This window comes from Diabrotica virgifera, chromosome 2, assembly GCF_917563875.1.
Source record: "Diabrotica virgifera virgifera chromosome 2, PGI_DIABVI_V3a".
Lineage (NCBI taxonomy): Eukaryota > Metazoa > Arthropoda > Insecta > Coleoptera > Chrysomelidae > Diabrotica > Diabrotica virgifera.
In genome coordinates this window covers 266,216,430-266,233,614 of record NC_065444.1, presented here as the reverse complement: position 1 = coordinate 266,233,614, position 17,185 = coordinate 266,216,430, and the positions used below count along the sequence as shown (strand labels likewise).

The window sequence follows — 17,185 nt, the reverse complement described above, 5'->3', positions numbered from 1 at the left end:
GACGAGTTGACGCACTTACACGTGAATACAAAAATATCATGAACAATATAAATCAGTCGATCCAACAAGATACCGAGGATGCACGAAATACCCGTCTTCGCTCTAGAAAACCACCAATAAAAACGGCAAGAATGTTACATGAGGAGTTCAACATCACGAATGCATGGTCCCAAGAATGGAACGCATGGCAAAATAACATGCCCTGCATTACCCACAAGCCACCAGGTTTTGATCTTCCACGTAAAACATGGTCCACTCTAAATAGGATCCGAACCAGACATGACAGATGTGCATACATGCTACATAAATAGAGAAAAACCTGTCTCCTTAATGTGACTGAGGGGAGAACCAAACCATTGACCACATTATTGAAGAGTGTCCCTCAATATCCTACAATGGAAGCCCTGAAGACTTCCTGTTTGCAACTTCAGAGTCAATTGATTATATTAATACACTTGATGTTTGTTTGTAACTATTTAAAGTTTGTCATTTACCTATATCACTAGTGTTTGTAATTTTGTTCTAAATGTGTTGTAATTGCCATACGATAAATAAATAAACCGAATATTGACCGACACAGCAAAAGATGGAGTGACAACTTTTAACCTTTCATAGAGGTAACAATCCGCTGATAAACAAGCAGAATTGCTTATAAAGAGGAAGAAGAAGAAGTATTTTAAGATCTAAAATGAAAAAATATAGAATATATTCAAAGGTTTATTTTTATATTTTTGTACTTTTTTCATCACATATAAAATTATTTATGTAACTGTAATTTCAGATGGGTGGTATCCATTTTCATCAGCAGTGTAGGTCCATCTTACACCTTTGCCTTCATGGTTAACATATTCAACAACACCTTGTACTGCAACTGATGCATGTTCCTCGTCAATTCTTCTTATTTGTGCTTCTTCGCTCCTTTGAACTTCTTCGTTGCCGTGACTTGTGTGGTATCTAAAATAAATTTATATTAGTTATAATACTGTTAACCGGATAATAACATCAACAAAACGGAATATCCTAGAATAAAGGACGAATAAAAAGAACCAACATTACTTTGGTCTTCTAAAATTAGTTTACGAACAATAATGACAATCAAATTAGAAATTAGATCTAGGATAGAGCAGGCTAGAGCCGCTTTTAGAAGGATGTCCAAGGTGTAGAGACCTAAAATTGGCATTGAGGATCCGCATACTTTGCTGCTACGTGTTCTCGGTCTTACTTTATGGTGTCGACTCGTGGACTGTGAATAAAATCGATCTAAATCGCCTTGAGGCTTTCGAAATGTGGTGCTATAGAAGAATTTTAAAAGTTTCATGGTTGGAGAAGATTCGAAACTCCACAATACTAGAACGTCTCAGCAAGATTACTGAGATCATAAAAAGCATCAAGCAGAGAAAGCTGGAGTACTTCGGGCATGTAATGAGAGGTCCCAAATATAGGTTGCTACAAAATATTATACAAGAAAAAATAGCAGGCAAACGCGGTCCAGGACGAAGAAGAACCTCATGGTTGAAGAACTTGCGAGATTGGTATGGTGTTGATACAATCATGCTATTTAGGATGGCAGTGAATAAAATTAGGATAGCTATGATGGTAACCAACGTTCTGAAAGGACATGGTACATGAAGAAGAAGAATGACAATCTACATGCCGGTTGTAAAACCAGTTTTGATGTACGTAGGTATCTAAACGTTGGCAAATGACGGTGGAAGAGAAGAAAAAACTGAAAGTAGTAGATCTGAATTATCTAAAGAGAGTGTGTCGCATATCCAGACTTGATCACATCTCAAATGAGGAAATAAAAAGGAGAACAGGAATGTTTTACAATACCATAGATACAATAGAATCCAAAGAGTTTTTATGTTACGGGCATGTAATGCGAATGGAAGATGAACGATGGCCAAAGCATTCTTTAAACTATCTTCCATGGAGTAGAAGAAGGAAAGGAAGAACAACAGGAGTTGTTCTTCTTAGAATGAAGAGAAGGAATCAGAGAAATAACGATAGATAAAGCCGTAAATGAGGAGGAATGGACCGACTGACAAAGGTGTAGATCGAAAAGATAATAGATAATAGACCCCCGAAGATAGATAATAGAACTGCACAGTTTTATTGCTAAAGTCTCTTACCTAAAAATAAAGGCAGTTTTTGTTTTTTATTCGACTCGGAGTTGGACCACCATCTCCATATAGCTATTTCAGCATCCCATGCATCTTCAGTGAAGCTATGCAGTCACAACTCAGAAGCGAATATCAACAACCCTGCCTATTTAAGGGAAACCATCGCTATACAATGATTCCACCTTTTGAGACGCAACTTAGCGACATCTCTCTCAATACGAGGAAACAACAAAAAGCCCTAGATACAAAGTTTACTACTTTTTAAACAATTAGAATAATTGAAATAAAAATATAATAAACAATATTTTAAATCCAAGACTTTTCGTTAATAAACTTCTTTCTGGCTGCATCCTGTATCTCTGGCTTTTACAATATATAATAATAATGATGTTTATTTAGGAATAACAATAAAGATTTACAAAAAAAATAAAAAGCATAATGAGTACTACCTAAATAAACATAAATAACTCACTGAAGTTGAGCTACCCTGTATATATATTACTAATATACATACAAAAGTAGCACCCCTTGTGCGTGAGACTTAAAAATATAATATACTAATTTACAAATATAAACAAACACAAAAAATATTTAACAAATGTATAAATGTATACAGTTTTCGAAAATTTATAAAAATACTAAAAACTCTAACATTAATCAAGAAAAAATAAAAATATAATAATTTTAATATAATTTGTGATATAAATGTGGCCATCAATAATTCAAGAAATGTCGCAGTTGATAATAAAAATCTATTTAGATACAATTTTTATTTTCGATATAATTTTTTATTTCTTATTTAAGTTTATTTATTACAATTATTGTCCATTGATAAGTTCTTCGCAGAATTTTGTTGATTTGTTCCCAATCTGTTGTTTAATTTCATATTTATATCTATGTTTTTTATAATTTTTAAATTGTTTTAAATTATCCGGTAGCAAATTGTACAATTTGGGCCCTATGTAACCAACATATCTTTGAAGGATGGATTTATTACATTTTGGTAGAATTGTATTATGTTTAATATATCTAGTTTGGTGGGCATGACTGTTAAAATTTAATAATATCTTTTTTTCATGTATATGTATAAGGGCTTTATAACAGAATAATTTACGTACATTTAAAAATTTACTTTCGTTATATAACAGCTCACTAGAATATCTTAAATTTTTCCCGTATATAATTCTAATTAGCCATTTCTGAATAATATTTATAGAATGTAAGTAATTATTGCGTATTCCACCCCATCCTAAAAGGCCATATGTGAGTTGAGATTGTATAAGTGCATAATAAAGAATTCGCAAATGAGTTATTCCTAAAAATTGTTTTAAAAATTTAAATCTTGATAAGAGTCCCCTTAATTTATTTACTATATTATTTGCTTTGGTGTTCCATCGTAAATGTTTATCAATTATTATACCTAGATATTTAATCTCGTATGTATGTGGAATTTAATTTTTTGCATCAATTTTTAATGAGCCAAGATTTGGGAGGTTATTAACATATGATGTAAATGGTATATATTTTGTTTTTTCTATATTTAAGGTAAGTTTATTAAACTGAAACCATTTCTGAATTGTAGCAAAATCTGTTTCGGCTTTTTGTTTTAAATTATTCCATGTATTTTCATCATAGAAAATAGCTGTGTCATCTGCAAAACTTATGATTTTACCTGTTACATTCAGTCTGAATAGATCATTGATATAAATATTGAAGAGAATTGGTCCCAAGACTGTTCCCTGTATAAGCACAATAGACGACGAAAATAGGAGAAAGCAAATCTCTTACCCAAATTTGTAACCCTGCTCGGGATCTTGTTCTGATTCATATCTTAAAATTTTCGATTCTTGAGCATTGTGATAGTTGGTAGCATGTTTATCATACTTGTATTCATTTCCTGTTTTATGAGTGACTGGTCTGTCAAGATGTTGGCCGAAACCAGCAGATCGCTGACCAACTAATGATGATGGTTGTGAGTTTGGCTCTACAGGTTTGTTATGTTGTCCAAAATGGGCTGGGTGTTGGGGTTGTTGATTTTGTGGAATTAAATGATGACCAAAGTCTCTAGGATGCTCTTGGTTGTGTCCAGACACTGGTGCTGGATGTGATTGTTCTACAGGTCTGCCTGACTGGTATGCTTGTGGAAGATTGTGTACATGTTGACCAACATGTGGTTGATGAGAGGGATCAACTGGAACAACAGCAGCTGAAGCTGCAGCTATGAGAAACACAGAAGCGATTACCTAGAAACAAAAGTTTTGTTTTAAATATATTTTAAAGTTTTTTTTTGTAAATGATAAAGAATTAACTTCTTCTTCTAAAGGTGACTATCTTCTGGAGATGATGGCGACCACATTGACCAATCTTGTTCTATTCACAGCAGCTCGATATAGATATACGCAGCAGGATACACGTCTACGTTTAGAGCCTCTCTTGCCCTCAATTTTGCCTTGCAGAATCAACTGTAGAAGTCGGTATTTATTATTATGCATAATGTGGTCGAAGTAAGCCAACTTTCTGTTCTTTACGGTGTTAATTATTTCTTTTTCTTTTCTTAGCCTCTGGAGAATAGTTATGTTAGTTTTGTGTTCTGTGGTGTATATATGAGACCCTTAATAGTCAGTAGCACCACACTTAAAACCCCTGTAATCGTTTTATGGCGTCTTCTGTAAGATCCAGTTTTCTACCCCGTACATTAAAAACGTAACGACTAAGAATTCTTATGCGTATATTGATACTTAAATATAAGTTACAGAGAATCTTCCTAGGTCTGTGAAAAGAGCTTCTGACTTTTTTAATACGAGTTTTTATTTCGTAGCAAGTATTATTAATATTGCAGCCCAGATAGCATATTTTCTGTACTATTTCTAGGGGTGTATTGTTTACGATAATTTGGCCGTTTATGTTGGTGTTCTTACTAACGATCATTATTTTTATGAGGTAATATGACTCGTATGTGCGCCAATGGATAATATAAAATTCTTAGGTGTATGTCAAAGAATGCGCAGTAACTACCTCTTAAAACCTGCCAAATTTCAATTGCATATCTGAACCGGTTTTAGAGCAATAAATAAATCGTCAGTTTGTAAGAAAATTTTAAACATCCTGTATCTCGGAAACGGAAGTGTTTGCGGACATATGTTTATAAGCAAGCTGTCATTATTTTTTCATTCAGAATTATCCCTTAAAGTTTGCCGCACATATTTAGGAACACCCTGTATTGATGAGGAACATGGCTAGTTGTTAAAGTTCCTAACTTTTTTACTATCCAACATAAGCGAATGAATTAAAAAACAGAATGTTAAGAAAACCTAAGGCTATAGTTGGGTTTTAATTCCAGTATTTTATAAATTCTCCAGTACAAGAGAGGCATTATTCTCCTTCAACGTGCTGACACAGAGGTGTTTGGATGTTAACCGTCCTCTTTACGTCTGTTTTATAGCAGACTACAATAAAGCGTTTGATAAAGTAAAACATGATCGACTAGAAAAAGTAAGACATGAAAAAGATTTAAGACTAATAACACACCTTTATTACAATCAGCGAGAAATAGTAAGAATTGAAAAAGAAACATATAAAGAAATGGGAATAAAGAGAAGAGTCAGGCAAGGCTGCAAACTATCACCTCTATTATTTAACGCTTGTTCTAAAGAGGTAATGCGAGAAACTCTGTAAGGTGAAACAGTCGGCATAAGAGTAAATGGAGTCTTAGTTAACAACATCAGATATGCAGATGATAGAGTAATAATAGCCGATAGTTTACAAGACCTGCAAAGACTCATGAATAAAATAGTAAGGTGTAGTAGGGAGTACGGAGTACGGACTCTCTCTTAATATCAAAAAGACGAAGTTTATGAAATTTAGTAAAATCAACCATAATACTAACGAAATCTTAATAGTAGAGGGCCAACAGATCGAAAGAGTAAAAAAGTACACTTACCTAGGAACACTTATAACAGAAGATAATGACTACACTGCAGAAATCAAAGTCAGAATCGAAAAAGCACGTTCTAATTTTATGAAAATGAAAAAGGTCCTATGTAGCAAAGATTTAACATTAGCTCTTAAAGTACGCCTAACAAAATGTTATGTATACATTGTACTATACTATGGAGTGGAATCAAGGACGTTAAATGTAGAGACAATGAGACGACTTAACGCCTTTGAAATGTGGACCTATAGAAGAATTGGCCTTTTGAAAGCTTTACTGGCATCAACGTGCAAACATCAGGATTGGCTGGGACACGTCTGAAGAACTTCAAATACGAAGAGGAGTAAGGCAGGGCTGCATTTTGTCCCCACTAATATTTAACATCTATTCTGAGTTTGTTTTCAATAAAGCAGTGGATAATGCTCAATGTGGTATCAAAATGAATGGCGTCAATATTAATAATTTGAGATATGCGGATGACACGGTGTTAATTGCGAGCAATTATGAAGAACTTCAACATCTGATTAATACGATTACCACAACGTGTGATGAATATGGACTCAAGCTAAACACCGCAAAGACCAAGGTGATGGTTGTCAGTAAGACGCCAATACAACCGGAAGTAGTAACAGCTTATGGTGAACAATTAGAGAGAACTAACAGTATCACCTACCTTGGTTGTAATCTAAATGAGAACTGGGACATGAGCAAAGAAATTAGAATACGTATAGAGAAGGCCAGAGCTGCATTCTTTAAGATAAAGAAACTTTTATGTGGAAACAACATTACTTTGAATCTTAAAATTAGATTAGTGAGATGTTATGTGTTCTCTACTCTTTTGTACGGTGTCGAAGGTTGGACTTTAACAGATACTTTTCTCAAGAAATTGGAAGCCTTTGAAATTTGGGTATACCGAAGAATCCTACGAATAAGTTGGGTGGATAGAGTTCGTAACGAAGTTGTTTTGCACCGGATGGGAAAAATCACAGAAGCCGTCTAAACAGTTAAAAATCGAAAACTTGAATATTTTGGCCATGTTATGCGACACCCAGAGAGATATAATATACTCGATTTAATAATACAAGGCAAGGTAGACGGAAGAAGAGGGCCAGGTCGAAGAAGAACGTCATGGCTTAAAAACCTGAGAGAATGGTGTAACAGATCCTCTGCATCCCTTTTCCGAGCTGCCGTTAACAAAATTGCTATAGCCAATTGGATAGCCAACGTTCGATAATCGAGCACGGCACATGAAGAAGAAGATAGAAGAATTATGAGGGTTTCCTGAGTAAATAGAGTTACGAACAACGAAGTACTGAGAAGAATAGGTAAAGAGAAGGAAGTTGAACTTATAATTAAAGAAAGAAAACTACAGTATCTCGGACATGTGACGCGGGGCGAGAAGTATGGCATCCTGCGACTCATAATGCAGGGAAAGATAGATGGCAAAAGAAGCATCGGCAGAAGACGAATTTCATGGCTGAAGAACCTGAGAGAATGGTTTGGATGCAGCTCAAAACAACTATTTAGAGCTACTGCCTCAAAAATTAAAATAGCTATGATGACTGCCAACCTACGTAGCGCAGATGGCACCTGAAGAAGAAGAAGAAGATAAATTCTAGAATATTCCACAGGGTGTGGTGAACTTTGAGAAAAACCACAGTTTGATTGGTGCATCCCGTATACAGTGACAATTTACCTGTCTAGCAACAATTTGATTACAGCAATATTGTTAAAGAGTAAGGGCGCGTCCATAGCGCACGCTGATTTTCAAAGTCAGCGCCGAGTCCGTGAGCAAGTAATCCTTCTAGTCTGGGCTGATTATCGGAGAATAGGCCATTTTTGGGAAAAGTTATTTACCAGCAATTTTATTGCTGGAATCGAATCTTATGATTGTATATATTAATAATATAGATATGCAAAGTCCGCAGATACTGTGCTACTTTTTTTATAAACAAAATGGCGCCCGAAAATCGTGTTTTTTTCAATTTTTGCTCTCTAACTCCAAAGATTTTAACTTTAGACCCAAAACACCTAAATAAAAATTCACCGTAATTAAATTCTGCATAGAGACGTGTTTTTTCCGGTTTACTTCGACGAAAACTTTCCCCGGAAAAAGCGGGTTTTTCCAACAAAATCTTTAATTTTCAACTAAACTTTTATATAAGTAGTTGTTAATCAATAATTAAGTAACTTGGTAACGTAAAAGCCCTTTCCGTATATATTGTAATTCCAGAAGCCGATGGAAATTGAATGAACAGTTTAGCAACAATTGAAATGTTAATTAAAAATTTACGGTCGCTATAATAGCGACAATAATTACGATGCATAAGAATAGCTATATTTTTTTCATAAAAAAACACTATACCTATCCAATGTACTGTACAGAATTGAAATTGGACTACTTAAGCGGCCCCAGGAATATTTTAAAATTATAAACAATTTTTTGGCTTATAAACAAATAGAATATCTCAGGAAATATTAAACTAAATTAAATTGTGAAAACGGTATTCGAAAGACAGCGGCAGGATACTTCTTTTAAAAGAAAAAACGTTTAATTCTGACGAGTAATTCCTGAGATACAACCGGTCAAAGTTGACCGAAATTTACGGCAAAGATATAAACAATCGGATCATAATTTTTAAACCATCACCTTTTTATTTTTGTTCTCTTTCTCCACACCAATTTTCATATCTTTAAAATCCTCATAACATATATTATTATAATAAAAACTATCGATAATACGTGTGAAAATTGCAAATTGCAAATAGCAAAATTCCAATCAAAAATTAGGTTGGAGAAAATGTAACCCTCAAAGTTCAAAATCGGTATATTTTAAAAAAATGCATTTTCTCGGCTTCCCATGGAGCAATTTCCTTCATTCTTTTTTTGTTCCCAAGTAACTCGAGTAGACCCATCGAACTGACGCATTATTAAATGTCAAACTTGCTTTTCTTTTGTTATAATAAATTAATTTATTTATTATAACACAATATTTTAATTTGTTTAAATAAAAATTGTTTAAATAACTATACAGCTTTCAAATGAGAATATTTATGTTTTTAACTTTAAAAGGTACACTTGTAGTAAGTTTATCTAAAAAAAGCCTACAACTGGAAAAAATACGTAATTTTCTGTTCTTATAAATAAATTAATATATTATAACAAAACAAAAGCAAGTTTGACATTTAATAATGCGTTAGTTCGATGGTTCTACTCGAGTTATTAGGGAACAAAAAATGAATGAAGGAAATTGCTCCATGGGAAGCCGAGAAAATGCATTTTGTTAACGTATACCGATTTTGAACTTTGAGGGTTACATTTTCTTCAACCTAATTTTTGATTGGAATTTTGCTATTTTTGGCAATTTTCACACGTATTATCGATAGTTTGTATCATAATAATATATGTTATGAGGATTTTAAAGATATGAAAATTGGTGTGGAGAAAGAGGACAAAAATAAAAAGGTGATGGTTTGAAAATTATGATCCTATTGTTTATATCTTTTCCGTAAATTCCGGTTGTATCTCAGGAACCACTCGTCATAATTAAACTTTTTTTCTTTTAGAAGAAGCGCCTGTCGCTGTCTTTTGAATACCGTTTTCACAATTTAATTTAGTTTAACATTTCCCGAGATATTCTATTTGTTTATAAACCAAAAAATTGTTTATAATTTTAAAATATTCTTGAGGCCGCTTAAATAGTTTATTTCAATTCTGTAAAGTACATTAGATAGGTATAGTGTCTTTTTATGAAAAAATCATAGTTATTCTTATGCATCATAATTATTGTCGTTATTATAGCGACCGTAAATTTTTAATTAACATTTTAATTGTTGCTAAACTATTCATTCAATTTCCATGGACTTCTGGAATTATAATACATTCGGAAAGGGCTTTTACGTTACCAAGTTATTTAATTATTTATTAACAACTACTTATCTAAAAGTTTAGTTGAAAATTAAAGATGTTGTTGGAAAACCCCGCTTTTTCCGGGGAAAATGTTCGTCGAACTAAATCGGAAAAAACACGTCTCTATGCAGAATTTAATTGCGATGAATTTTTATTTGGGTGTTTTTGGTCTAAAGTTAAAATCTTTGGAGTTAGAGAGCAAAAATTGAAAAAAACACGATTTTCGGGCGCCATTTTGTTTATAAAAAAAGTAGCACACTATCTGCGGACTTTGCATATCTATATTATTAATACATACAATAATAAGATTCGATTTCAGCAATAAAATTGCTGGTAAATAACTTTTCCTTGTATTTTGCTAATTAGCCCAGAGTATTCGTATTTAAACGGGCCTGCCCAAAGTGCACCTGCGCGCTTTTATTAGGATTATTCGCACACGGACTCGGCTTTATGACTCGGAAACCAGCGTGCATTATGGACGCGCCCTAAGGCTATAAAATTTTAAAAAAATCACTTAAATCTCTTAAATCACTTAAAAACAGGTTTAGGAAATTCGAGACATCAAAAAGACCCGTTCTTAAGGTGATGCGTTAATTTCTTGGAGTAGTGTAGTTCAATACTAGAAGAAAACATAAAAACTAGATTCACCACCATTAAAATATACCGAGATAATTTACACAGGAAAACAGAGCTTATTTTGCCATCTCCCATATATTTCGGTCTAAAAGTGTCCACCGAAATACAAAGATGAGAACCTATAAAACTTTAATTCGACCAATAACATGCTATGGCAGTGAAGCCTGGGTCCTGAAAGAAACATCCAAAAACAAACTCGACACATTCAAAAGGAAAGTACTGAGGAGAATACTAGGACCTGTGAGGGAAAACGGAATCTTCAGAAGTTGATACAACAACGAACTTTATCAATTTTATAAGGAAGCACCCCTGTCAGACTTCATTAGAATACAAAGATTGCAATGGGCCGGACATGTGATAAGAATGGGAGAGGATAAGCTACCAAAAAGAGCACTGAATGCTAGAATGCAGGGAAAGAGACCGGTTGGAAAGCCAAGAAAGCGCTAAGAAGACACAGTAAACATCGAAGCACATCGAAGGGCATCGAAGACCTTTTAGGAGTCCGTGTATGGAGAAGAGCAGTCACAGAAAGCAAGGGTGGAGGCAAAAAATAAAGGAGGCAAGGCTCAATTTGGGCTGTAGTGCCGTAGGAGAAGAAGAACAGATAATTTAAACATACAGCGAGAAGAAGAGAAGGTGTGAAACGAAGGGACATGACTGGTTGCTCATTCTCAGCAAAACAACAGGCACAGGAGAGAAAGAATTGGAGAGAAATAGTCAAATAAATTGTATGACTCTACTACTACGAAGCAGAAAAGGCAGAGAAGAATTATAATATCCAATTTCTCGTTGAAGTGATATAGAAAAGATAAGGTATGAAAGGAGTAGAATTAAAGGTGCTTGTGAGGACTTTTAGATTGTAGGCTGATAAGCTACATAAGAATTTATATTCTATTTTATTAATATAGAACAAACATTGATTGACATCACAACTACAATATCTAATTAATGAAAATAATTAAAACAAGGACAAAATAAATATACAGTTTGATCAGAAACAATTATATTCAAATAAAATTTGTAAAACTTACCAACTTCATGATATGAGCTACCTACACACTGATCTTGCTAACTATATGTCAAGACAATCCTTAGTACCTGTATATATACAGAAGAAAAGAAGCCAAATTTACATTTATATTTTGTCATCATCAAAAATCAACGCCCAAAATAGCAACAATAATTTTAGGAACCCCAAAGTTATGATGGTTTATTTTTGACATCTTATTGTGTTTATGTAATACAAGAAGAAAAGGTGAAGGTTGTTGTGAATGAAGAGAATGCTTGACAATGTATCGTACATTCTCATTATCATCCGTTAATTAATTCAAAATATTTCCGATTTCCATCTAAAAATAAGAAGTAAATACATAATTCTTAATCAACTAACATAACTGATCAGAAAACTATCTATTATTAAAAATGAGTTATTTTGTTATATTATTTGACATGATAAATTAGGAAGTTTAAATGCTAGAAACAAAAGGATACGACTTACTACTATAGTATGGTTTAGTTAGACCCAAACCCAGACATCCAAAGTGAAAGTTATCCTCCAACACCAAATTGTTTTATATGGTCCATATTATAATGTTCAGAAAAAATTCACACCATTTTGAGCGTCGGGTTTGGGGGGGAGAGGGGGGAGAAATCTGTAAATTCGTAGTTTTTTACGTTTTTCGTCAATATTTCTAAAACTATGCGGTTTAGCATAAACAACTCTCTATACAAAATTGTTCTACATTAAATTTGAAATAAAAAACGCCCTATGCATAACCCTTCTAAAATGAACGGTTCCAAAGTTACGGAGGTAGTATAGTATAATTGGTCCAAAAAAAGGCCTAACCCAGACATCCAAAGTAAAAGTTTTCCTTTAACACCAAATTGTTCTATATGGTCCACATACACATACTGTTTAGTGAAAAGTTACACCATTTTGAGCGTCCGGTTTGGGGGGGAGATGGGGGAAATCGGTAAATTAGTAGTTTCTTTACGTTTTTCGTCAATATTTCTAAAACTATGCTTTAGCTTAAAAATAATGTTTTATAGAAAAATGTTCTTCATAAAATTTAAAACAAAAAAGGTTCTATACATAATTGTTATAAAATCAGCGGTTCCAGAGTTACGTAGGGTGAAATGTGGAGGTTTTCGATACTTTTTCTATTTACCGATTTCTCCCCCTCTCCCCCCCAAACCCGACGCTCAAAATGGTGTGACTTTTTTCTGAACATTATGTGGACCATATAGAACAATTTGGTGTTGGAAGATAACTTTCACTTTGGATGTCTGGGTTTTTGGTATAGTTATACCATACATTGCCCAAAAAATATAAAAAGTATCGTAAACCTCGACTTTTCCCCCTCCGTAACTCTGGAACCGTTGATGTTATAACAATTATGTGTGAAGATTTTTTGTTTTAAATTTCATGTAAAACATTTTTGTATATAACATTGTTTACGCTAAAGCATAGTTTTAGAAATATTGACGAAAAACGTAAAAAAACTACTAATTTACCGAATTCTCCCCCATCTGCCCCCCAAGCCGGACGCTCAAAATGGTGTAAGTTTTTACTGAACAATATGTAGACCATATAGAACAATCTGGTGTTAAAGGAAAAGTTTTACTTTTGATGTTTGGGTTAGGCCTTTTTTTGGACCAGTTATAATATACTACCTCCGTATCTTTGGAACCATGCATTTTAGAAAGATTATGCATAGGACCTTTTTTATTTTAAATTTTATGTAGAACAATTTTGTATAAAGGGTTGTTCATGATAAACCGCATAGATTTAGAAATATTGACGAAAAACCTAAAAAACTACGAATTTACCGATTTCTCCCCCCTCTCCCCCCAAACCCGACGCTTAAAATGGTGTGACTTTTTTCTGGACATTGTGTGGACCATATAGAACAATTTGGTGTTGAAGGATAACTTTCACTTTGGATGTCTGGGTTATGCCATCTTTTGGATCAACTATACCAGCGGTTCTCAATCTGTGGTACATGTACCACTGGTGGTACATTTCATTTTTTGAGGTGGTACACAAAACTCAAAAACAGCCAAAATCAGCACCACTATTATAGTTAATTAGATCACCTAGTTAGATATGTATTTCAGTTAGGTGGTACCAAAAATAATAAGAAGTATTTGGTGGTACATGACACAAAAAGATTGAGAACCGCTGAACTATACTATACTACTAGTGATATTACTATTCAGAAGGGACCAACGATGAAATTAGAATATTTATGTAGGTATTTATTTATGCTTTTATTGCTATATTGGCTACTACTTGTAGCAATTTATTTTGAATAATATATTTATTTAAAAAGCTCAACACGCGTTGAAGACTTAGGGCTAAAAATACAATTATGTAATTTAATACAATAATATAATACCTGCTATAGTATATTACAAAAATTGTATTCAGTATGGTGGCCTCTTTTCCAATCGTGATCCTTGTAGTACGAGATCCGAATAGGAGGTCAAAAGGTACACATCTGCTTACCGAATGAAACATTTATTTTATTAAATTTCATATATAGACAAATATTTCTAGGATGGGTTGCCTATCAAAATCGTGTCATAGCTATCCTTAAGAGGGGGCGGAAGGGGTTTAAATCAATATTCCAAACACATTTTTTTTAAAGTATTGTATAATTATTTTATTTTTAAATTAAATAGGCATATTCAGTACAATTCATAGATTACTCAAGAAAAAATTCAAGGAAAATACTGAAAATTATTAAGCCAAGAATGGCAAATTTTTAAAAGATACCTCAAAATACACCATACCTCGCTTTACGGCCTAGATACGTTCCACGAAACTTGGCCGTAAAGCGAAAAGCCGTATAAGGAATCAAGTATTCTAATACAAACTCATACAAATTCAATGGGATCGGTTCCAAATATTTTATATATTAATGTGTAACATGGTTTATCATTCAAAGGGCATTTTATTTTATGTAAATTAAAAATACATACAAATACATACAAACAACTTCGTGTTACATAAAATATGTATATGTAGGTTATACATACATATTTTTTGAATGGCTTTAATAGAAAGACGATGAACATCTTCAGATAGTTCAGATAATTTAGTAGGATGCCCTGGTCTGGTGCATTATCCAAAATAGGCAAAACCTTGTTGCGTAAGTTAATGTCTCGCGAATATTTGTTCGCTTCTCTACAAAAGTGATTTTTGAACCAATCCTCAAAAGCAGACTTAGTCATTCAAGCTTTCTTGTTGGATCTCCATATGACGGGTAATTGATTTTTATTTAGTCCTTTAGGCCTTGGATTTTCGGACAAAAATATATTAAAAGTGGTTTTAGCTTAAAATTACTCGTGGTATTTGCATTAAGTAGCAATGTTAATCGTTCTTTAGACACCTTACCGCCAGGCGCAGATTTTTCGGTTTATGAAATGTACATGCGATCAGACATTCGCTTTCAATAAAGCCCTGTTTCGTCTACGTTAAACACTTGTTCAGGTTTATAACCACATCTTTCAACAATTCCTTTTAATATGTTGGGATATTCCTTGCGGTCTCATCAGTGCTAGCTGTTTCCTCTTTCATTTTCATATTATGCAAATTAAACAATTTTTTATCTTCAAACCATCCTCGGCTTGCTTGAAATGTGACATCTTCAGCAGATTCATCAGTCATTATTTCCACTTCATTCTAAATTTTCGAAAATACTACAGGTTTTTCATTAATAGTCATTTAATTTATTGGCATTCCCTGTTTGTTATTGTCCTCAATCCCTATAATCAATAGTTTTTCCATTTTTTTTTTCATAATCGAGTTATAAGTTTTTTGGCCGTTATAGCGAAACATTTTAGGCGGTAAATCGAAAACGTGCCTTAATTGAAGAGCGCCGTTATAGCGAAATGCCGTATAAAGAGCGGCCGTATAGCGAGGTATGGGTCTATAATGAATTTTGCGGTGCACATCAGAACTCATCAGACGCGGATATCAGAACTCATCATTGAATCAAAGTAAACAAAAAGTTCAAAAAGATTTTTTAGCTTATGAGTTTCTCGATGCAACGCTGTTAAGATTTTTTAGTTTTATCTAATTTTGACTTTTTGATATCACTCAGAAATCTAAACAAAGGGTATTTTTGCAAAAAGGGTGAAAATCAACATATTTGTTATTGTTAAACAAAAAATAAGCATAAAACAAAATATCTTGACAGAATTACCTCAAGGAATGTCTAAAGAAAATATATACAAAATTTGAGGTGAGTTGGTCAAGTAGTTTTTGAGTTACAATGTCTCCAGCCTGAAAAAAGCAGTTTTGAGAAAAACGCGTTTAAAGTATTGTCAACTTTTATTTTCAATTTCTTTTTTGTCTTTCAAATCGTAAAATGATGCACACCGGAATATCATTTTGAATCGCGGAGTAATTTACAAAAGAAAATAAGAACAGCTGTTGACCGTTTCTTACTACGCTCAAGCGCGTTGGCACGAACTTGCTATAAAACGAGACGAAGGTAGGAAGGTAGGGAGATAGTGTTAAATAGCCAATAGCCATAGCTTCGACTCGATTTGCAGCAGGTTCGCGCCAGCACGCTTGAATGTAGTGAACAACGGTCAACAGCTGTTCTTATTTTTTTTGTAAATTACTCCGCGATTCAAAATGATATTCCGGTGTGCATCATTTTACGATTTGAAAGACAAAAAAGAAATTGAAAATAAAAGTTGACAATACTTAAAACGCGTTTTCCTCAAATCTCTTTTTTTCTAAGGCTGTAGACATTGTAACTCAAAATCTACTTGACCGACCCACCTGGAATTTTGTATGTATTTTCTCTAGACATTCCTTGAGGTAAATCTATCGAGATATTTTTTGTTGTATGCTTATTTTTTGTTTAACAATAATAAATATGTTAATTTTCACCCATTTTTACAAAAAAAATTCGTTGTTTTGACTTCTGAGTGGTATCGAAAAGTCAAAATTAGATAAAACTAAAAAAACTTGACAGCGTTACCTCGAGAAACTCATAAGCTATTAATAAAATCTTTCTGAATTTTTGTTTATACGATTCAATGATAAGTTCTGATGTCCACCGCAAAATTTATTATATTTTGAGGTGTCTTTAAAAATTTGTCACCGTTGGCATATTTTTCAGTATTTTTCTTTGAATTTTTTCTTGAGGAATCTATGAATTGTACTGAATATGCTTACTTAATTTAAAAATAAAATAATTTTACCATACTTTCAAAAAAATGTGTTTGAAATATAATTCCAACCCCTTCGACCCCTCCTTAAGGATAGCTAAGACACGATTTTGATAGGCAACCCATGCTAGAAATATTTGTTTATGTATGAAATTTAATAAAATAAATGTTTCATCCGGCAAGCATATGGGTGTATTTTGACCTCCTATTCGGATCTTAGATTGCCTACTAGATTGAATACATAATTATTGTTCTCCATTCGTCCCTGTTTGTTACTTTGATTTCCCAACCAATAATTCCCTCATTTTTGGGATCTGTACGCTATCAAATTATCTTTGCCTGCTTCTTCCTTTCCTTCTTTTTGTGATTGGGCCCCGTTTTAGGATCAGCTTTGGCA

At 33.4% G+C, this 17,185-nt stretch overlaps 1 protein-coding gene across 1 annotated transcript; it reads right to left on the bottom strand.

The window, feature by feature from the left end:
- Positions 1–704: 704 nt before the first annotated feature.
- On the bottom strand, positions 705–11,746 carry LOC126879872 (uncharacterized). Its single transcript, XM_050643185.1, has 3 exons — positions 11,631–11,746; positions 3,912–4,366; positions 705–954 (listed from the first exon to the last, which is right to left on the bottom strand). Exons 1-3 carry the CDS (start codon positions 11,637–11,639, stop codon positions 762–764), a joined length of 657 nt encoding a protein of 218 aa, XP_050499142.1. The 5' UTR covers positions 11,640–11,746; the 3' UTR covers positions 705–761.
- Between the last annotated feature and the right edge of the window lie 5,439 nt (positions 11,747–17,185).

Bases quoted from the DNA above. Each gene is read 5' to 3' on its own strand.
- LOC126879872 (XM_050643185.1), bottom strand. The intron at 955-3,911 runs GTAAGAGATTTG...AATTTATTTTAG, and splicing joins GAGCAGGGTTACAAATTTGG to ATACCACACAAGTCACGGCA.